The sequence below is a fragment of the Vipera ursinii genome, assembly GCF_947247035.1.
Source record: "Vipera ursinii genome assembly, chromosome: 2".
Taxonomy (NCBI): domain Eukaryota; kingdom Metazoa; phylum Chordata; class Lepidosauria; order Squamata; family Viperidae; genus Vipera; species Vipera ursinii.
The window spans coordinates 63,688,967-63,713,620 of record NC_139513.1 but is presented as its reverse complement, the minus strand read 5'-3'; the positions used below and the strand labels follow the sequence as shown (position 1 = coordinate 63,713,620).

The 24,654-nt window shown below is 39.3% G+C and overlaps 1 protein-coding gene across 1 annotated transcript in view; it reads left to right on the top strand.

Moving 5' to 3' along the window:
* SLC6A11 (solute carrier family 6 member 11) overlaps positions 1-24,654 on the top strand; it is a gene marked incomplete at both ends in the record, with an annotated part of 116,245 nt that overhangs the window by 78,518 nt on the left and 13,073 nt on the right. Inside the window, one exon of the mRNA XM_083356874.1 lies at positions 21,832-21,935. Within this exon, the coding sequence (XP_083213000.1) occupies positions 21,832-21,935 (104 nt within the window). The remainder of the gene's footprint in view (positions 1-21,831; positions 21,936-24,654) is intronic.

The window sequence follows — 24,654 nt, the reverse complement described above, 5'->3', positions numbered from 1 at the left end:
TTGACGCCAGCTGCAGGTGCTCCCCAAGGTATTCTGGACCCATGCCATGGAGGGCTTTGTAGGTCATTACCAACACCTTGAATTGGCTCCCCCACCCACACACAAGTTTTGGGTTACATGGGACTGAGCCTGAAAGTTAATATTTGGTTGGTCAGATGCCTGGTAGGAAGAGTTGTTTGTTTTTATTGTATTTTATTCATTGGTTATGGTAAACTCCCTAGGATTACTGTGCAAAATAAGTGGTTATATAAATACTTTAAATAATCAATAAATTTTAGTCTGAGGTGGCAAAAAATCAGGAGAAATCTAGAAGCACTTTTTCCATGGATGATATTATCCATTCAGCCCTTTCTGATTCTTGGCAATTTTATGGGCCAGTTCTCTCCACATCTTCCAATCTAGCACTAATTTCTTTGAGTTGTTCTATGTTCTGTCTGGTGTCAACTTCGATGGTGTTTCCAACTAACATATTTTATTGAAAAGAGTTATCTTTTGAGCTGTAGCTTACTTCATCTAACCTTCATCTAGCTTACTTCATATAACCTTACTAATGTAGGAATCTTACTTTGGATCAATTGCAGTTAATAAATACTTTTCAAAGCCTAAAAAGGTAAAGGTTCCCCCGCACATGCGTGCTAGTCATTTCCAACTCTAGGGGCCGGTGCTCATCTCCGTTTCAAAGCCGAAGAGCTAGCATTTGTCCGAGGACGTCTCCATGGTCATGTGGCTGGCATGACTAGACGCCAAAGGCACACGGAACACTGTTACCTATAATGTAGCCTATAGCTACATAATATATATATATATATATATATATATATATATATATATATATATATATATATATATATATATATATATATATGTATATATATATATATATATATTTAAAAAATCGTATGACACCCAACTCTGAGTGGTTCACAACAAACAAATTATAGTAAAATCAATAAACCAAAAAATAAAGATAAAAGATGGCAACTATAATTAACTGAGGGGGCTGGGTAAAGAGAGAGTGAGACATAAATATGTTCACAGATAAAAGTAAAATATGAGATAAATTATTAGTTATCATCCACAATTCTAAAACACTTCAAATCTAATCTAAACTTTTTGAATGATTTTATATAGGAGCTAAAGAATAGAAAATAGAAGTCAGTCAGTAATATTCCAGCTAAACATTCTGGAAATTGCCAGCCATGGAGAGGTATCACTGTGTTCAGAATCAAATTTAAACTAATGGTACAGGTAATGGGATTGAGAATCCACAAGATGTGGCTGAAAGATCAAAAGGGAAATATTTATTCACCTGCATAACATATACTTTATTCTCTTGACAAAAGTAACTAATGATTCAAATCATTGCCTATATTCTATAAGAAAAAAATTGAGAGAATGTTTAGAAACTAAACATTGGGTATATGATGACAAATACTTAGTCTATCAAAATATTTAAAGTATTGAAAGACAATTTTAGCATTTTCAGCATAAAGGTAAAGGTAAAGGTTCCCCCGCACATGTGTGCTAGTTGTTGCCGACTCTAGGGGCTGGTGCTCATCTCCGTTTCAAAGCTGAAGAGCCAGCGTTTGTCCGAGGATGTCTCTGTGGTCATGTGGCTGGCATGACTAGATGCCAAAGGCACACGGAACGCTGTTACCTTCCCACCGCAGTGGTCCCTATTTTTCTACTTGCATTTTTACATGCTTTCAAACTGCTAGGTGGGCAGAAGCTGGGACGAGTAACAGGTGCTCACTCTGCTACACGGCACTCGGGATTTGACCCGCCAAACTGCCGACCATCTAATCGACAAGCTCAGCATCCTAACCCACTGAGCCACCGCGTCCCTATTTTCAGCATGCTAAAACATTAATTTTAAAATTGTATAAAATGACTAAAACATTATAAAATACTTAAATACTAATACTTAAATAGTATTTTAGTATAAAATACTAAAACATTATAAAATTAAATGCAGAATTAAATATGTCCATACATATCTTCCCTAATAATTTTAATAAATTATGAAGAACAATGACCAAGTATTCAAGTGATCCAGAGTAGGTATAGGCAGTAGATAATAAATTCAGCTGCAGTCATGTTTTGCTCATCAGTTTGGATTTTATCATTCCCTTTATTATAGGAATGCTACTATTGCACAGTCTAAAGCAGTATTTCTTTTAAATCCCATTCATGGAAGCTGATTTAGGCATAAGTATAGAGCAGACATGTCAAACTCATGACATCACGTGATGTTGTACGACATATCGTACATTGCCGGCAATGGGGCAATGGGGTGGGTGTAGTTTCCTGGTGACAATGGGGTGGGTGTAGTTTCCTGGTGACGCATCTGGCCCGCGGGCCGGCAGTTTGACACCCCTGGTATAGAGGGATTCTAAAAAGTTATAAGTTGGTTATCAGTGGGATTTTGAAATCCAGATATAAACTATGAGTATATTTGACCATTTAAAATAGGTAATATAAGAAGATCAAACTAATGACAACACATAGAACAACCAGTTTAGAACTGACAATGTAGATACTGAAATGGTGGCTAGCTTCTGCCTTTTAGAATCAACCATCAATAGTAAAGGACAAGCAGTCAAGAAATATGCTGCAGACCTGCACTTGGCAGAGCAACCATACAGGCCTAGGAAAAGATACTCAAATGCTATGATGTGTCTATATTTAAAAAGCACAGAATCATGCAAACCATAGTATAGCCTGTTAGACTTTAGGGAAGCAAAAGCTGGACTTTAAAGAAACAGGATAGGAAAAGTATTGGTGGTGCCTTCAAACTTGGATGTTGGAGAAGAATCCCAACAGTACAATGGATATCCAAAATAAATAAATAAACGAATAGATCATTGTACAAATCAACCTAGAGTTTTCATTTGAGGCACAAATGACCAGGCTCAAATGAACCTATTTGGACACATTATGCAAAAACCCAGCACTCTGAAAAAGGTTGTAATGCTGGGAAAAGTAGAAGGAAAGAGAAGATGTTCAGTCACAAGGTGGGTAGATTTAGTTACAGTGGTGCTAAGGACAACACTGGGAGACTTGAAAAAATAGGTTAGGGGTAGATCATCTGGGATAAAAATCTGTATGTGGTTCCTAGGTGTCAAAAATGACCTAATGGGAAATAATCAAAAGTTGTGGTTGATATTGGTCAATTATTAAGCTAAAATGATTAGGTTGACATACAGTGTGTGCCTTCTAAAAAAGGAAAAAAAAATATACCTTTAGCATAAGTAATAGTAACTGAACAGAGTGAGAGGCCCTAAAATCTATTTGACAGCAAAATCACACACTGATTTCAACAGATGCAAAATTTTAGCTTATTAGAAGAAAAGCAGCCAATGAGTGCAAAGATTATGCTTTCAGCTGCTCTTAAAAATAATTGTAAATAATTTTACTTTAGCAAATAGCTGAAGTGGTAGTAACAAAAGAACATGTGGCTTTTATCATAGTGAGAATGGAAGATTCCAGGAACTATGAACAAAGCCACAGCGATAGAAAGCATATTGGTATTAATGAGCTAAAGAAAAGGGTAGGAGTAGAAGAGAGACAGGCACTCATTATACAATATTGTTGCAGCTAAAAATCCATAGATGAAGTCAGGGAGCAGATAAAAATGAAAGTGAAGAACTAATATGAAATGATTTTTCTCCCAATATTTGTTAAAAATTACAGTATGTTATATAAGTAAAACTTATACAACTATGTAACAAAAAAATTAAAAATTAAATGGATTCCCAGCAAATATAATTAATATTAATAACATTACTATCTCTTAAAATATAACCAAAATCTCCTCATTCCATATCTCACCACAGTTTTTATAAACTCATCTCTAGAGCCTCATCTATCCTTATTAAACAGTAAAAACTCAGCAAGGGTTATCAGAAATAAAACATAGATGTTATAAATTATATCTATGGCATCCAGTCTGAATTTCTTCTCTTCTAAAAATTAATGTTCAATCCCACTAAAAAAAGAAACATTAAAATAAATAACTATTATCATCCAATCCAGATTTTAAAAAGTTACGCATTCTCCAAAATAATAAGCCATTATTTTAACCTTGATCAAAATAGGAGGAGAAAGGAACATTAGGCATGTTCACCACCGTGAGTTATATGTAGACATAATAAAGATGGGATAACCCCCCGTTGATAGGGCTCGCAACTTGGGCGTCCTCCTGGATTCGCAGCTCACTTTTGAAGACCATATAGGAGCCATGACCAGGGGGGCTTTTGCCCAGGTTCGCCTGGTGCGCCAGTTGCGACCCTACCTGGACCGAGATGCCCTACGCACAGTCACTCATGCGCTCATGACCTCCCGTTTAGACTACTGCAATGCTCTCTACATGGGGCTGCCCTTGAGGACCACCCGGAGGCTTCAGCTGGTGCAGAATGCAGCCACACGAGTCGTGATGGGGGTCTCCCGATACTCCCATGTAACACCTCTACTCCGCGAGCTGCATTGGCTTCCGGATGCCCTTCGGGTGAGATTCAAGGTGCTGGTGATGACCTATAAAGCCCTAAATGGTGAGGGTCCGGGATATTTGAGGGAACACCTGCTGCCAGCATCAAGCTCCCTTTGTCCAGTGCGCTCCCACAGGGAGGGTCTTCTCAGGGTGCCGCCGGTTAAAGATTGCCGGCGGGTAACACCCAGGGGTAGGGCCTTCTCAGTGGGTGTGCCTGCCCTGTGGAACCAGCTGCCTACGGAGCTTAGGACTGTCCCCAACCACCGTTCATTCTGCCGGGACCTGAAGACCTGGCTCTTCGAGCTCTCTGGCCCAGGCTGAGAATTTTTTAATTTTAATTTTAATTGGGTTTTTTATTGTTCTCAGGGTTTTATTTAATCTTTTTTAATTTGTTTTAATGTTTGTATTGACTCTCTTTTAAATGCCCTGTAAACCGCCCTGAGTCCTTTGGGAAAGGGCGGTATATAAATCTAAATAAATAAAATAAAATAAAATAAATAAATAAATAAATAAATAAATAAATAAATAAATAATAAAAAACACAATCCTGTGAAGTGGATTGGGTTGAGAGAAAGTGACTGGCCCAAAATTGCCCACCTGATTTTCATGCTTAGGATGAGACTACAATTCACAGTCAGCTGGTTTCTAACCTGGTGACTTAGCCACTAGGCCAAATTGGGGAAGCGTAGTTATTTAAAAGTTCAAACATCATACTCTACATACAAAATTTATTTTAGTCAAAAAAAATAATCCCTAAATCAATTCCCAAAATCGAAACTGAAATTGGTGACTGATATTCAGAGTAAATACAGAAAATATAAATATTCAAATAATTTATCATGATGGTCATGGAAGGATTGAGTTGGGTTTGTGTAAGGCTATAGGATATATCTGTAAAGAGATAAAACTCATTTTATATTTGTTAGCTTTAACTAACATCCTTTCTTTATATGAATTCTTTAAAAAAACTGAGCAAGTATACTTGTATTAATGTGTTTAAACATAACTGCATAAGTTGATAGACTTTGTGATTTTTTTTCCTCAGGAACCATTTGCTTTGGTCGATACTACAATTGCATTTTATGGTTAGGAAATGGGTAAGCTTGGCAAGAATCTGTTACAATAATTAACAAACCATTAAAAAAGAATGGCATGGTGTGGCATGTCACATGGCCTTGGGATATTCAGATTGCTTGTTTTTCTCTGCACACTTATGTAGGCCAAGTGTGCCAGTAGTTTGGTAATACTGGATTTAAGGAATGCTGAGGAAAAATATTTTCTTTAGATGCAATAGTGGAAGTTTTTAAATGCATCTAAAGTTATATTTTAAAAAGTAATAGCAATGGCACTTAGACTTTTATATCCCTTCACAATGCTTTACAGCCCTCTCTAAGCAGTTTAAAGACTCAGCGTATTGCCTCCAACAATCTGGATCCTCATTTTACCAAACTCAGAAGGATGGAAGGCTGAGACTTGAACTGCCGAACTACGGACAGTCAGCAGAATTAGCCTGCAATACTGCATTCTAACCACTGCATCAGCACGGCTCTTGTTAAACTGCATATTTTTCTTGATATAACTCCTATTATTTTTTTACAACTAAACAGAATTTTAACCTAGCATAGTTTTGTGAATATAAGCCTTTAAATGTGATCTGAAACTTCTATCTTTGTTTCACTACTCCTAAACTGAATTATGGAAGAAATAATTAAGAAGCAATTGGATTACAGAGAGGCTTAAGTATGTTGTAAATATGGTAAAAGCATTTATTTTTTGAAAAGGTCACTTGGCTGGACTCAATCTCTGTCAGGATGCTTTGGTCGATACTACAATTGCATTTTGTGGTTAGGAAATGGGTAAGCTTGGCAAGAATCTGTTACAATAATTAACAAACCACTAAAAAAGAATGGCATGGTGTGGCATGTCACATGGCCTTGGGATATTCAGATTGCTTGTTTTTCTCTGCACACTTATGTAGGCCAAGTGTGCCAGTAGTTTGGTAATACTGGATTTAAAGAATTCACATTTGTTTTGTTGTGCACTAAAGCCATAGTCCATCAATTCTTGCAACATTGCCTCGAGGTTTTGCAGATTTATATCCTTGTTTTATGTAAGTCTTAGTAGCACTAGTCTCTGAACATCTTTAAGCCCCTGATCTATGACTCTCTGCAGATGCTGCTTAGAAACAAGTTTGTTAACGTGATATAACTCCTTATGCATTGTTATGTTGAGAAATGCACTGGAATTATGAGTTTCCTTGTGTAAATAAGTCTCAGATGGGTCTACTATGCTGAAATTTTGCCCTCCAAATGTCATCAATTCCAGGCATTCTCAGATGATAATATTAGATTAATAATAATTTTAAAATTGCAGTTCCTGAGACTTTTATCCTCTTAGCTACAGAAAGCACAAAGACTTTAGTCACATGTTGGAAGTATTCGTCTTGATTCATCTCAATTTATATTCTACATGAATCAGGCCTCCGTGTATCTGATGAAATGAGCTGCAGCTCACAAAAACATATGCCTTTTAATTTGAAAAAAGAAAAAGAAAGGGTGCTACCATAGACAAACATGGTTCTCCCTCTGTTATATTCCTGGAAGCAGTTTTAATTGAGTTCAGTAGTGTCATGAATGGTTTTTTTGGGGGGGGGAAATGGACATTGAAGAAAAGGAAAGTAGTAAATACAACTAAAACAACTAGGGAAGAGCAGCATGTCTTTATTTTGGTTCCCTTCAACTCCCAAAAGTACAAGGCCAGCAGGCAATTTCCCCCTTGATAATCTAAGCCAGGCTTACTCAGGTTAAAGCAGTATATGGGCTGTTATAGGGAATGAATGTTAGAGGATGCATCCACAACCACACATGTCTAAGAGCTTGCTTACTAATTAAAAGTTGCATGCTGCCAGAAAAACACAAATATAAACTGAAATAGGGGGAATGGGGTACTATAGAAGTGTATGGTGAAACCAAAAGAATTCATGTCAGGTATTGATGAATGAATCTAAATTGAATACAAAAGTGAGAGATCTGTAGGTAATATAGGCATTAAGGTGGTTTGGTCATATAGCATGAATAATATTAAATAGCAATTATTATTAGTGGGCTGAGGCAAGCCATGAAACGGTGTAGCGTAGTTAGATGGAGTTGATGAGATATTGAAAAAGAAAGAATTGGGCAACAAGCATGATTAGGGGACTGGAGGCTAAATTGTACAACGAATAGTTGTGAAAACTGGGAACATTTAGTCTAATGAAGAGAAGGACTAGGTGTAATATAATAACAGCCTTCCAATTATTGAGGGCTGTCACAGAAAGGAGGGGAGTCAACCTGTTCTCCAAAGTGTTGTTGTTGTTAGTTGCGAAGTCGTGTCCGACCCATCGCGACCCTATGGACAATGTTCCTCCAGGCCTTCCTGTCCTCTACCATCTTCTGGAGTCCATCTAGGCTCACGCCTACTGCTTCAGTGACTCCTTCCAGCCACCTCATTCTCTGTCATCCCCTTCTTCTATTGCCCTCAATCTTTCCCAGCATTAGGCTCTTCTCCAGTGAGTCCTTCCTCAGGTACTTCTCCAAAGTACCTGAGGCCAAGACAAGAAACAATGGGTGGAAGCTTATCAAGGAGAGATCCAACCTAGAATTAAGCAGAAAATTGCCATCAGTAAGAACAATTAATCAGTGGAACGGCTTGCCTCCAGAAACTGTGGAGATTTGTAAGAAAAGATTGAACCAGCCATTTTCCCAGAATGGTATATATATTCTCGAACAGAGGATTGGACTCGATGGCCTCCAAGGTCCCTTCCAATTCTCTTTTTCTGTTATTTTCAATTGAAGGGTTTTGTTTTTTTGTTGTTGTTTATTTGCTCTTCTCTTTTTGTTCCCTCATTTTATGTTCTTTTCTTCCATATCCAATTCTATTCTTTCCTTCTCTCATTTTTTTTCCTCTTCTCACCACATGCAGTGTTTCTGATGCTTCTTTTGTTTTGATAAAATTATGAGTTGAAAAATGGGATTGATGTTTTATTTTAAGAGTTAAACAGATGTAACAAATCAATGCAACATGATTTGCAAAAGGAGACAGATTTCATTAATGAAAGCAAATATAAATGTCCCAGGACACTGTTGCAGGATTCATTCTGGGTTGGTCACCAGAATGACAAATTTCCTTTGTGAGCACTTAATAACATTTTTTTGTAATTAATTGCTCAGTTTGTTTACAATTCTGCTACATACTCTATAGCAGGGGTGTCAAACTCACAACATCATGTGATGAGTTGTGATGTATCATGACTTTTTTGCCATTGCCGGCAATGGGGTGGACGCGGTTTCGCTATGATGCATCCGGCCCATGGGCCAGCAGTTTGACAGCCCTGCTCTATACTCTAGGATCTGTGTCAATGTTATAGCCTTTTAACTCCCTTAAGTGTGTCTCTTTGTGCGTATATATGTGTGTGTTAAACAAGGTGAGTGATACACTTGGCTATATAATATTTTTGCTATGCTTATGGTACTCCTTTAAATTTTTATCAGGCAGACAGAACATTCTTATTAAGGTCACTTGCCTGTCAAAATAGATCAGTGACTCTAGAGCTAATCCAGTTTCAGATCTGTTTTCCCCAGAGGAATAATTCAGATTGTTTTTATGATCTAAAATGAATCTTTGGTTTTGAAGGTTTGGAGAAAGTATAGGGAAGAAAATCAGTACATACTACAAACTGTTCAAATTGTAAGTATACAGAAAACCTGCTGGTCTGGTTCAGTGGGGTAGGGGAAGGAAACATTGTTGACATGTACCTGTCTATTTATCTACCCATCCTTTTATCTCTATTCCTAGTAGCATTACTGATAACAGTTACATAGCAATGCCTCCATATTGCTGAAACATGATGAGAAATTAGGCACTAAAGCCTTTTTTCATGAGCTCTTTTTTCAGCTATTTCCTTGTTGGTGCAAGTTCCTAAGAATCCTTGCAGGCAGAAGTTTAATTTACACCAACAAATGAGGAAAGGATCAACCAATGATCCACTTACACTATCCCGTTTCTCTACTCTCACATGATTTATTTTATTTTTGCTAAAATCTCATAGTTAAATAGTCCTTCTCTCCAAACTGCTATGGGGATATCAAGATAAACTCTTCTGGGGCATAGAAAAACTTCTAGCTAATTTTCTATCAGCAACGTTCAACAACCTTTTGTTTACCGCCTGGATGGCCAGCATGTGTTTTTATAGGTCTAATTGGCCTTCAACTTTCATCATTCCTCAAACTGCTGACAAGATGATCTGCAACTACCAGAAAAGGCTGACATAGGACTCATAACCTATTGTGAATTATGTGAAGTTTTATGGTAGTCTTCATAATCTTTCTAAGTAATGAGGCAAACATGAACATTAAACTAAAGAAGTTAATGTATAACTTAGAGGCTAATTTTATACTATTGTTTTAATCTTATTATTAGGATTTCTATATATTCATTACACACTGTATGCTCCCCCCCTCATTCTTATATCTGACATTTTCTTATGATCAACAGCTATAACTATGTTTGAGGCTATGGGGATGTGTTGTAAGAATTTAGAGACAATTTTTCTTGTATTTTGTCTTTTTGCTTTATTCTGATTTAATGTAGCCCAACTCAAAAACAAAGCAGCAAATAAAAAAGAATGTGCAGATTGTGTAAGATTTGTCATTGACAGTGAACACTAGGAAAGGTTATTTTTATCAAGAGAAAATAAGATGCTTATGAGTTACAATAAGACTGCTACACTGACAGCTGTATTATTGTTTTGCTGCCTTTGAGTCAGTCTTGACTCCTGGCAACTAGTCCCAGCAATTTTCTTGGTAACGTTTCAGAAGTGGTTTGCTATGGCCTGCTTTTTAGGACTGAGTCTGATTGTCAAAACATCATCTGGGTGGCACTGTGCCTAAGGTAGGACTAGAATATCCTGGTTTCTAGCCTGATCCCTTAACCACTATTCTAAATTGGCTGTCTACGCTGATCAGAAGCCTATAAAAATCAATCAATTTCTTAGATTCCATTGATTCCAAATCTAATAGTCATTACTTCTGTTAGTTGTTGTTAGTTGCGAAGTCGTGTCCGACCCATCACAACCCTATGGACAATGTTCCTCCAGGCCTTCCTGTCCTCTACCATCTTCTGGAGTCCATTTAAGCTCATGCCTACTGCTTCAGTGACTCCATCCAGCCTCATTCTCTGTCGTCCCCTTCTTCTCTTGCCCTCAACCTTTCCCAGCATTAGGCTCTTCTCCAGTGAGTCCTTCCTTCTCATTTGGTGGCCAAAGTATTTGAGTTTTAGCTTCAGGATCTGGCCTTCTAAAGAGCAGTCAGGGTTGATCTCCTCTAGGATTGACCGGTTTGATCGCCTTGCAGTCCAAGTTACTTCTGTTACAAGCATATTTATGTGAGATTGTTTTCAAATATGTTCTTTCATCACAGGGCAAGATCTTGTTTTACTTAGGGTACTTAGATGAAAATGATTGTCTAGTTTGGAGATGAACTATAGGGCAACCTTCTTTATATTCACATTATTTCATATGGACTGACTAACAAACAGGCTAAACTGGACTGGAGCTAGAGAGAAGCAATATGATGGAACCTCTTTACATGGAATGTCACACCATTCTGATTCTATCATGTAGTTCTTAAAAATTCAAGGAGATATTCAGAGATGTATCTGTCTTGAAAATAGCCCATGTTGAACTCTGTAGCATAGTCAAACATCAGAGTACTTATGATATTTTGTATTATGTCATAAAATGCTTCATAATAATTTTTATGTCATAAAAGGTTTTGTAAAATATGCCAAATTTCAATTATACAAGTCATGGATTCTGGAAGTTTGCTGTGGTTGAAAAAGTTTTGTCCTATGGTGCACAGTTTCTCCCAGTTAAAGATTATGGGAATGAGAGTATTACCAATATACAGATAATTAAGCTATACCAGAGGGACGTGGTGGCTCAGTGGGTTAGGACGCTGAGCTTGTTGATCAGAAGGTCGGCAGTTTGGCGGGTCGAATCCTGAGTGCCACGTAACAGGGTGAGTGCCTGTTACTCGTCCCAGCTTCTGCCAACCTAGCAGTTCGAAAACACGTAAAAATGCAAGTAAAAAAATAGGGACCACTACTGTGGGAAGGTAACAGCGTTCCGTGCGCCTTTGGCATCTAGTCATGCCGGCCACATGACTATGGAAACATCCTCGGACAAGCGCTGGCTCTTCGGCTTTGAAACGGAGATGAGCACCGGCCCCTAGAGTCAGAAATGACTAGCACGCATGTGCGGGGGAACCTTTACCTTTAAGCTATACCAGACTGAAACTTCCAAACAATTGTAAATTGGTTTTCTCCTAATTTCTTTGTAAAACAGTGGTTTTCATGAAAAAAAATCAGAATTATCAATATTCATTCTCAGTACAGCATAATGTAAGCCCAAAACTGTTGGCAACTAAATATGAAAATAAAGCTCAACTAACTTACTCATGAATAAAAGAAAGGGGAAAATGTATGTAAAATATTTCCCAAAATAAGAAGCACCTGTTGCTTTGGTAGCTGACTTTCTACATTGGTTGGCACCACAGAAACATGATACAAGTGTGGCTTTTCTTCAAGAATTGTTTTGCTTCATTTAAGCTAGAAGTTGGTTTCTACTCAACATGCCTGGACAAATTACCATTTCAATGTGTGTAAAGTATTCTAAGCTGTGGTGCTTATTTCTGGAGGCAGCAACGAATCAACAACAACAACAACAAAACTTGAGTACTTAAGTCCTTTTCTCCCTTTCCCATAATGAATGTGCTCCATTCATTGCTCTCTGTAAGTAACATTAGCAGAAGGTAGGATAGGAACTGCTTAGCAACTCATAGAAATCCCAAAGAGAGGTGGAAAGGAAGTGATTTTCATGTAATTATTCACTGCCACAAAAGCCATTGTCAGGTAGACACTAGAAACATAGCTGTTTTATTCTTTCCCTAACCTACTTTTAATCTTTTGAGAATCACTTCTGTTAAAAGAAGGGAAAAGAAAAGGCCTAATTCAGCCATTTTTGCCTAACTATTTAAGTTCTGCTTTCTCCACTAATGAACCCCTCTGCTTACAGAAGTTGTGTTGTTGAATACTGCAGGGCCCCCTCCTGTAGCACAATCTCAGAAACAAGACTGAATCTTGTATCCAAATACAGCACATTTCCAGCTATTTATCTAGACAGCATAGAGTTCATACTTTGTTTTACTTTATTTTTCTGTTTAATTACAACTGTTAATAGCATGACAAATGAAAGGCAAAACAAGATTATATGTACACCTCGTAATGAAAGGCTTGGGTTACTGTGGTGGAAGGTTAAACACATTTATATCTGATTATGCCGCAGCTCTTTCAAACATACCACTACAAGGAAATCAGTGTTTTTCTTTTGTCAGTGTTTTATGCATAACATACATTGTTGGCTTTGGCTTTAATTTTATACTGAGATTTCATGCTTATATTGGGGCTCTGTTGGCATATTCCACAGTGGCAAAATAGTCTCACAAATGGATCCTTTTCTACTCTGAATGTGAATTCAGTATATCTCCCAATAATGGGAGATAATTTTCTATTTGTCCTAATTTTATACAACTCAAAGTGAAAGGTAAAGTCTGCCACCTATTGAGATCAACTTTTCCTAAGTTCATGGTCATATCCATGTTGTTTTGTTGGCAACAGTAGAAAAGTGGTTTGCCATTTCCTCCTTCCATTTGTTTCAACTCTCCCATATATTATACAGCACTGGAATTTTTGGTGGGATCTCCCATTTAATTAAAAGTAAAGGTAAAAGTTCGCCCGCACATGCGTGCTAGTCGTTTCCGACTCTAGGGGCTGGTGCTCATCTCCGTTTCAAAGCCGAAAAGCCAGCGTTTGTCCGAGGACATCTCCATGGTCATGTGGCCGGCATGACTAGACGCCAAAGGCGCACGGAACGCTGTTACCTTCCCACTGGAGTGGTCCCTATTTTTCTACTTGCATTTTTACGTGCTTTCGAACTGCTAGGTTGGCAGAAGCTGGGACGAGTAACAGGCGCTCACTCTGTTACGCGGCACTTGGGATTCTAAATCTGCTGGTGTTTTATTGAGATAAAATGTGTGTTGCCATCTGTTGAGACAAGTAACCTGATACAAATCAACTGACTGGCAAGCTTCATTTTTCTTTGTACAAAAATGGAGTATTCAACATTTTAAGCTTCAGGGGCTGGGCATTTAAGCTGGGAACTTAAAAATTGAAGATTTTGGGCCAAGAGGCAAAATGATGAAGTAGGCATCTCAATATCATATATGCAAAGCCACAGTGCAAGTGCAAATGGATGGCACTAGCATTCTGATTTCACAACACACAGTTTGTCATTTTGGTACTATCAATTCATACCTATGAATTGCCCCTTTCTTGGAGAGATTTACATTAAAATACTATACTCTATTTATTGAAGACATTTCTTTTTCTAGGGAAAAATGCTAAATTGTGCTGTTCAGTGATTTTTCTGCCAAAGTTTTGTAGATTCTTGAGAAAGGGGGTACACAAAAGAATCTACACATGCACCCTGGATTAGGTCTTCCAAATTTACTATCTCCAAGAGACCGAAGGTTTGAATTATGCTGAATTATGCTGGCCTTCTTGATAATTGGGAAGCAACCCGCTGAGTTGGTCACTCTGTAGCTCAGGAGGGTTTCGCCTTTTCAAGGGCAGTTTTCTTTTTAGCAGTTTTGATAGAAATTAAAAAAAATATTCTTTCAAAATCTTTAGTTGTGCAGCCTTCATCAGGCTTGTAGGGTGGACTTGTGAAAATCTTCATATTCATAAAGGTGCTTTGTGAGTGAATCATCATGAAGAGATCATCTCCCATACCAAACCCAATCTGAGCTTTCTTTACATTTTTTACACAATGGGAGAAGTCTGCCAAGAGCCTCGTCCTGCAGCTGGGCAGCTCCAATGTTATTAATACTGATGTTCACTGTATTTTCTGGTGAAAAAAACATGTAATTTACTTATGTTCTTTATGAAGCCATACTTCTTTTATCTTGGTCAGCGCTGCTTTATACTCTACATCACCTATTTATATACGTATAGTAGCAGACTGAGAATTGAAAGCTGTCAGCTTTCAAAAATAGTCTATCGGAGAAATAAAATTGGAGAATCCAATGTACCAAACTATGTATTTCCATTACATTTCATATGATATAGCCCTATGGAATTAATTTTGGACACAGGTTCAAATAATAATTCCAAATAATACTTTATGCATATATGTATCTAAAATATTTACAGTATAGAGCTCTCCAAATTGAACTATGCTAGTGTGGTTTGTGTACAATAAACAGATTATTATTCATTGGAGATCAAGGACTCAAATTTGTTGCAGTCCTCTGCACCAGAACTCAAATTATCCTGGTTGAAGCATCCGTGTTTCAAGCAAGGTTTTTACTGAGTTTATAAATAGTAAAAGGCCAGTAAAGTTGGGCCAACTATATGTAGGCAATTGAATTTTTCAGAGGACAGTCACTTCATTGGAAAAGGCACAGCTCCAGGTTTTCAAGGTGACATTGTTTCAAGTGAAGAAAGGAAAGCATGCTTATCCTGAGAGTATTTAGAAGTGGTAGAACTGTGTCCTCTGCCAGGGAAGCATTTGCTATATGGAGATGAACCTACCCTCTCTGAAAGCCTTGTCCAACCAGATCTAGAACACAGGGGGTTACACCCACATGGCCAAGTACCGTATCAACTACTTCAGGACTAACAGGATTGAATACCTCACAAATAGCAACCCAAGACTTTTGAAGTCAATTCCATAAGACCTGCACAACTGGCCTTCAACTCAGCATGAATCCAAATGATGTTATCCACCAGGTATCCCAAATAGTCTTCACAGCAGCCCTGCAGATATTTCCCTAACCAAGAAGGAGTCTAAACATGGCAGCAAATAGCACTTAAAAGTTGCAATAAGAGCACAAAAATATAGAAATACAGGAATACAGTAAGCACAAGAGAGCCAGTCTGGTGCAGTGTTTAAGGCTACAGGCAGGAAAATCAAGAGTTTGGTTCTGCCTTGGTCTAGAAATTGTAGAATGTCTTACAAGAAAAAAAATGAGTTTTTTTATTTTTTATTTTTAATTTAGGAAAAAAATCATCTTAAAGGGGAGATTTCTTTAATCTATTTTAAATTCTTGTATGGCTACTCATCTTAGTATGAGAACTCTGGGAAACTCACAACAATAATACAGGTAGTCCTCAACTTACGACCACAATTGAGTCCAAAATTTCTGTTTCTAAGTGAGACATTTATTAAGTGTATTTTGCCCCTTTTTATAATCTTTCTTGCCACAGTTCTCCACTGACTTTGCTTGTCAGAGGGTTGCAACAGGTGATCACATGACCCAAGGACACTGAAATCATCAAAAATATGAATCAGTTGCCAAGCGTCTGAATTTTGATCATATGACCATGGGATGCTGCTATGGTCGTAAATGTGAAAAATGGTTACAAGTCACTTTTTCAGTGCCGTTTTAATTTTGAACCGTCACGAAATGAAAAGTTGTAAGTTGAGGACTACCTGTAGAAAAACCATATCATGAATATTGTTGTTGTTGTTGCTGTTGTTACCTGTCTCTTTCTGTTTCCCATATATTAAAACAAGGTAAAAATTGTGATTTGCCAAGAAAGCTGACTGATTCAAACCAAACAAGAGAAATAATTACTTTTCATACATTGGATCAGGGCATATATAAATAACAATACAAAAGTTAAAAAAAGATTAAACCAATGCCCAGTTAAAAACAATAATACAATTCTAAAACAACAATTTAAAACCCATAATGCCCCATCAGGCCAGACCAGCTAATTCAAATAAGTGGGTCTTCAGGCCGCGACGGAAGGTTCGGAGGTCTGATGCCATCCGGAGCTCCACCGGCAGTTGGTTCCATAATGCCGGAGCGCCCACAGAGAAGGCTCTCCCCCTGGGGGCCACCAGTCGGCATTCCCTGACTGGAGGCACCCTGAGGAGGCCCTCTCTGTGGGAACACACAGGGCGGAGGGGAGTTGACGCCGGCAGCAGGTGGTCCCCGAGGTAACCCGGACCCATGCCATGTAAGGACTTAAAGATCATAACCAAAACCTTGAACCTCACCCGGAAGACAACTGGTAACCAATGCAGCTCGCGGAGCAAAGGTGTAACATGGGAGTACCGGGAAACTCCCAAGACAACTCTCGCGGCCGCATTCTGTACCAGTTGGAGCCTCCGAGTGGTCTTCAAGGGAAGCCCCATGTAGAGAGCATTACAGTAGTCAAGGTGAGAGGTCACGAGCGCATGAGTGACCGTACACAGGGCATCCCGGTCCAGATAGGGCCGCAACTGGCGCACCAGGCGAACCTGGGCGAAAGCCCCCCTAGTCACGGCCACTATATGATCTTCCAGGGTAAGCTGTGAATCTAGGAGGACTCCCAAGTTGCGAGCCCTATCCACGGGGGGTAAGAGCTCACCCCCCATAGAAAGAGATGGAACATTTTGAATGTCCCGGGATGCCGGAATGTACAGCCACTCAGTCTTGTCAGGGTTGAGTTGAAGTCTGTTCCTCCCCATCCAGACCCGAACCGCCTCCAGGCAACAGGACATCACAGAGAGGGCATCACTGGGGTGGTTTGGGGTCAAAAAGAAAAGTTGGGTATCATCGGCATATTGATGATACATATTGATGATACCCAACTCCAAAACCACGAATGATCTCACCCAGCGGTTTCATGTAGATGTTGAACAGGAGAGGCGAGAGAACCGACCCCTGAGGAACTCCACAAACGAGAGACCTAGGGGCCGATCTCTGCCCCCCTGCCAACACCGACTGCGAGCGTCCCAGGAGATAGGAGGAGAACCACTGAAGAACTGTGCCTCCCACTCCCAATCCCCTGAGACGCCGCAGCAAGATACCATGGTCGATGGTATCGAAAGCCGCCGAGAGGTCTAATAGGACTAGGACAGAGGAATATCCCCTGTCCCGAGCCCTCCAGAGATCATTCACCAGAGTGACCAATGCCGTCTCCGTGCTGTACCCGGGCCTGAAACCCGATTGGTAGGGGTCCAGATAATCCACTTCATCCAGGACCAGAGGGAGCTGATGCGCCACCACACTCTCGACAACCTTCGCAAGAAAGCGAAGGTTGGAGACTGGACGAAAGTTGTTCAATACAGCTGGGTCCAAGGCAGGCTTCTTGAGGAGAGGTCTCACCACCGCCTCCTTCAAGACGGTGGGGAAATAGCCCTCACTCAAGGAAGCAGATATAACCGCCTGGAGCCAGCCTCGTGTCCTCTCCCTAGCTGCATAAACCAGCCAGGAAGGGCACGGGTCCAACAAACATGTGGAGGAGCTCAGCCTCCCCATAATCCTGTCCACTTCATCAGGGGTCACAGAATCAAACTCTTCCCAGGTAACGTTGACAAGACCGCCCGTGTCCTGATCGCCTGACTCTGCCCAGTTGGAGTCCAAACCGGTCCGAATCCGAGCGATTTTATCCGACAGATGTTGACTAAATTCCTCGGCACGACCCTGCAAGGGATCCTCCCTCACCTCCTGATTAAGAAGTGAGCGAGTCACCCTAAACAGGGCGGCCGGGCGATTATCTGCGGACGCGATGAGGGTGGAGAAGTAATTACACCTCGCCACCCTCATCGCTGCGAGATAAGACCTAATATAGGTTCTTAACTGCAACCGGTCGGGTTCGGATCGGCTAGACCTCCAACAGCTCTCTAGGCCCCGTTTCTGACGCTTCATCTCCCGGAGCTCCGCGGAGAACCATGGAGCTCGCTGGGATCTGCGCCGGGTCAGGGGCCGCAAGGGTACAACCCGGTCAAGTGCCTCAGTGGCTGCCCTTTCCCAGGCTTCCACTAAGGCATCCGCCGAGCTGTGAGCAATGGAGGCAGGTGGGGACCCCAGCGCCGCTTGGAATCTATCAGGATCCATTAAGCATCTGGGGCGGTACCATCTAATTGGCTCCGTGCCCCCACGGCGGGGGGTGGCAAAACGGAAGACCAGCCGCAGGAGGTGATGATCGGTCCATGACAGGGGCATAATAAATGGAGAGCCCCCACCAAGATCATCCAACCACCGTCTAGATAAAAAAATCAGGTCAAGGGTGTGGCCTCCCTCATGAGTTGGTTCTGAAATTACTTGCATCAGGTCCATGGCCGTCATGGAAGCCATGAACTCCCGAGCTAGCTCAGATGAACCTCCCAGGGATGGTAGATTGAAGTCTCCCAAAACTATAAGTTTGGGAAACTCAACCACCAAACCCGAGAGGATATCGAGCAGCTCGGGCAGGGCTGCCGCTGTGCGACTAGGTGAAATGTACACCAGCAGCAAGCCCAACTGCGCCCCAGAACCAAATCTCACAAAGAGAGACTCACACCCGACTATCTGAGAAACGGTGGTCTCCCGCGGACATAAGGTCTCCCTAATAGTAACCGCCACTCCCCCACCCCTACCATGAGCTCGTGGCCGGTGTAGCACCCGGAAGCCTGGTGGGCAGAGGTCAACCAAAGGGACCCCACCCTCTGGGCCCAACCAAGTCTCTGTGATGCAAGCCAGGTCCGCATGCTCACCCTCAACTAAATCCCTAACGAGGGGAGCTTTGTTAACCACGGACCTGGCATTCAGGTACACCAACCGGAGCTCAGGAGGCTGCACATCCTCGCTCCCGGGATCTCGGGGAAGAAGCAGAGGGTCGGAGCGCCTCACCGCTTGCAAGTAGCGGAGATGGCCCTCCCGGTAGCGATACGGCCCCCTGTCTATCCGCCTGCTGCCATTCCCCGTCGTGGGAATTGATAATCCCACGACCCGCTCATGAGCCCCGGCGACAACGCCACCCCGTTCTCCCCCCGTGCAGTCAGACCCAAGTCTGGCCTGAACCATGGTTGATTGGCCACCCCCCATAGCCAGACAACCCCTATCTCCCACCCCGCTCCCTAGCCCTATAAAAAATTTTGATAAAAAAATAATCAGAGGCTTTCTATTAGATTTACACTGACGGCCCCTGCCCCTGCCCTGCCATCTCTCAGAGACCCAAAACTCGGGCCCGTCATCAAGGTTAGAAATGTTTAGGGAGGCGGGTCGCACCCAGGAGTGGTGCCACAGATTATTTCATTAGTCCATACATTGGATAATTGTTATATATATATATATATATATATATATATATATATATATATATATATATATATATATATATATATATATATATATATATATATATATATATATATATAATTTGCTGCCACAGATTATTTCATTAGTCCCTAAAATAGGAACTAAAGGATAATAATAATAATAATAATAATAATAATAATAATAATAATAATAATAATAATAATAATAATTTTATTTATATACCGCCCTTCTCCCGAATCTTCTAGGAAGATTACATATCAAATTCAACATTTTGGGATCAGCCAGATGCATCTGAGAAGAAGGATAAGACAGCAATAGGACTTTTCTATTGTTGTTTCCTAGCAAGGGACATGAAAGTGTGCATGGTTCTTTTACAATCATTATTCTGAACACAGTGTACCTTTTAGAAGTCCAATAGCCATAAATAGCCCTTCACAAATTTGTCTTCTATGCCTTTAACCATGTCTAAACTGATCTCCATCACTACATCTAAAGCCGCAAGAAAAATAAATACATTTTTTCAAATAATTTTCTGAAAGAAATAGATGATTGACTGTAGCTGGCACAGTCATAAGGATGTAATAGAATGAGAAAAACATGAAAGCTGCCTTGATCTTCTAAGAGAAGGGCAAGTTGTAAATATAAACAATGAAATATATAGAATGTAGCATAGACAAATCCCTTCTCTTGTGCATTTAAGCTTAGCAGTCAAAGTAGGGGTTGTCAGATTTAATTTTTGCTTATCATCTCTTTGTTTTTGCCTGTTCCCTCAGTTTGAGAATTCAAAAATTAATAATTATGTGTAAAATTAAACAGTGATTGAGGTTCTTCTGAGAAATAGGATAGAATAGAGCTGGAAGGGACCTCAGAGGTCTTCTAGTCCAGCCCCCGTTCAAACAGGAGAACCTATACCATCTCAGACAAGTGACTGTCCAGTCTCTTCTTGAAAACCTCCAGTGATGGAGCACCCATGATTTCTAAAGGCAACTGTTTCACTGGTTAATTGACCTCACTGTTAGGAAGTTCCTTCTTAATTCCAGGTTGCTTCCCTCTATGGTCAGTTTCCAACCATTGTTTCTTGTCCTACCCTCTGGTGCTTTGGTGAATAGTTTGACCCCCTCTTCTTTGTGGCACCACCTCAAATACTGGAATACTGCTATCATGTCACTCCTATTATTTCTTTTCTTTAGACTAGCCAAACCCAAGTCCTGCAGCTGTTCTTTGTATGTTTTAATCTCCAGGCCTTTGATCATCGCAGTTGCTCTTCTATGAACTTTTTCCAAGGTCTCAACATCTTTTTTGTAATACGGTGACCAAAATTGGTTGCAGTATTCCAGGTGTGGTCTCACTAGGGTTTTATAAAACAAGTACTAATACTTCATGTGATCTTGATTCTATGCCTCTGTTTATACAATCCAGGATTGTACTAGCTTGTTTGGCTGCTGCTGCACACAGCTGGCTCATAGTCATAATCCTTTTTGCTGGATATCAGTTCCTATACAAATCCACCTTCCTTCAATTGGAATTATGGATTACATTAGCCTTCTTTAACTTGCTGTCTAGGTGTAGATGTAGTATGCTATAACTTCCATTTTCTCCAGGCAACATTGCCTAAATCTCTGGAAACTGTAGTTTGTTTGTTTTTTTTAAAAAAATTCCTCAATGTAATTAATTTCTACAAACAGTGGAAATGCAATGATGCAATGTTTGCAGATGTACTTTGCCCGATACAGTGCTCTGTATGACTATCTAACTGTAGATACTTAGCCTATTATATCAATTGTTTACCACAGTAAAATCATGCAGCTATAATAGATGCTTTCTTTCAATAAAACAGGAATTCTGCTTCCCAAATAAGTATTTCTTTTATTTTTGTTGAAAAATAATCCTTGATATTACAAATAGATAGTACTTCACTAGAATAAAACAAATCACAAGTAATGGGAGGAAAAGGAATACCAACAAAAACAACTGAAACACAATGTTTATTTTTAATCACTTAATGATCTTTGGCTTTTTAAACTGGTTATCCAGCAAAAAATATGACAACAAGGTATTTTGGTAATAATTTTTATATACGAATTATTGTATATGATTCTGAAACAGAAAATATTTCTTTTTTCCTAAATTGTTTTTGCATTTTTATGTTTGCAGGTCTGGGTAGATGCTGGAACACAGATATTTTTCTCCTATGCTATCTGCCTGGGATGCTTGACAGCCCTAGGAAGCTACAATAACTACAATAATAACTGTTATAGGTAATACACAATTGTGTCATTATATGTTTTTTCTATTTAGGTTTTAGTTTAATCTATTTATAAATCTAGGTATATATTTAAGGTAATTATTTGGTGATGTGTATGCAAGACTAATTAAAACACAAAAACACACACATGCATACATAATGCATACACTAATAAACACTATGCATTGTTTAAATTGTCTGGACTCTGTTTGATTGGTGAGATGCCTGCATGTTGACATCTAAAGTAAAATCCTATCTTAGATAGAATAGTGTGGACATGTTTGAAGTAAAACTGGGCGTGGGTTCGACTTGGGGCTTGCATGTGCCTAATAATGCCAGCTGATTGGTATTGAGCATACCAGAAGCAGGAAAAGCTACATATGGCATCTTATTATCATTGTAGCACATGATGCTCTATTGGCTCCTTATCTGAGACAGAGTTCAGTTTAAATTACTGGTGCTTGTGATTACAGCCTTCTAGCTACAACTCCACCAATATCTGGCTCTCCTATTTTCTTACAATTATGTTCTCTCCATATCGCCTTCTTTCTGTTCTTCTCAGGTTTTCTTGTAATGGGTTTTCAGCCATATAGGACAAAAATGATTTTGTCAGGTGACATGACTGGATAGGTGGGAATGAAAGAAGACAATGCAGAAAAAGTGACTGGTCCATTCAGGGACCAAAAAAATAATAATACGGTAATAAAGAAAAGTGGTAAATAGGAAATATTTGGTTAGGAAAAAATGTGTTTAAAATATATGATCTAAGCAGTGGTGGGATTCAAATATGTGAACAACTAGTTCGCTGTGTGAATGCCGTTTCTGGAAGTCTATTCTGGGCCTCGGCAACAAAAAATTAGCTACTAGTTCTGCCGAAGTGGTGCAAACCGGCTGAATCCCACTACTGGATCTAAGCAAAATAACTGTATTTCTGTGTCCATAACAAAAGAAAGGATATAGATCTTAAATCATGATTAATTCACTTGTTTTTGATAAAAGTGATAGAATTAGAGTAGTAAGTAGAGATCCTAAAGTAAGATGGATTTTATTGTTGTTGTTGTTAGTTGCAAAGTCGTGTCCGACCCATCGTGACCCCATGGACAATGTTCCTCCAGGCCTTCCTGTCCTCTACCATCTTCTGGAGTCCATTTAGGTTCATGCCTACTGCTTCAGTGACTCCATCCAGCCACCTCATTCTCTGTCGTCCCCTTCTTCTATTGCCCACAATCTTTCCCAACATTAGGCTCTGCTCCAGTGAGTCCTTCCTTCTCATTAGGTGGCCAAAGTATTTGAGTTTCAACTTCAGGATCTGGCCTTCTAAAGAGCAGTCAGGGTTGATCTCCTCTAGGACTGACCGGTTTGAACGCCTTGCAGTCCAAGGGACTCACAGGAGTATTCTCCAGCACCATATTTCAAAGGCCTCAATTCTTTGGCACTCAGCCTTTCTTATGGTACAACTTTCACAGCCATACATTACAACTGGGAAAACCATGGTCTTGACTATACACACTTTTGTATATTATTGGATACTGTTAAAAATGGAAAATGAATATGAAAGAAAAAGAAAGAAATGAAGAATGCTCTAGAGTGAAAGAATTACTGTAGGAAGTTAAGAGATAAAAAATTGCACTGAAAACACAAGATAGTTTCAAAGATTGCAATAACTAATTAAGATTAAAAGAAACATGGACAAAGCCATTAAATTTTAACTAAAATGAAAATTAGTTTTGGAAACAGGTAAAATGCCTAAACCAATGTTTCTCAGTCTTGGCATTTTCAGCCTTGACCAGGCTGGAGAATTCTGGGAGTCCACACATCTTAATATGATCAAGGTCACAAAACACGATCTTCCAAAAAATAAAAAATAAAAGTGATAAAATAATCTGGGATAGCTCATTTCTGAAAGACAAAATCACTGAATCCTGGAATGAGTATTTTTGACAGACATAGGAATATATATGCTAAGTGATATGTCAAAAGGTGAAATTGAAACAAAGGCTTCAAGAATAAATACATTAAAGAAAGTCATGAATGATGTGACAATATTGAAAATGATAAAATTACAGATGTAGATAGAGAAACAGTGTAGGCAGAATAAGTGAAGAAATGTTGACATACTATGCAACTTATTTAGTATTTGATGAGAGATTATATTAATGTGTCTGTTGTCTTTTCTCATTTTTGTTATTCCTTACACGCTTGTATTTACTTTTTCTTAAGATTATTTTGTAGAATTAAATAATTTAACACAATCAATTTGAGGATCAGAGTTTTTTTATGGTTCAGTGGGCTTTTGTTCATAAAATAAACATTGAATTTTAAAATAACACATTTAATAACATTAGACATTAAAATAATGTATAAATTCCAAAGAAGATTTTACATGTATCTATCTATCTATCTATCTATCTATCTATCTATCTATCTATCTATCTATCTATCTATCTATCTATCTATCTATATTAGATAGATAGATAGAGATAGAGATAGAGATAGATAGATATGTAAATATACATATAGATATAGATATAGATATATATAGATATAAATATAGATATGGATATTCATTGATAAGATTAAAAATGTGAATCCCAGGCATATTAAAATTAACAAACTAAGCGAACACTGGGATGGAATAAGAAAAACTAAAACAGTTTTTATTGTTAAAAGATCAAGCTTTCATTGCCTAACTGCCAACATCGTCAGGATGGAAACACTGGGGTGGGGAGATT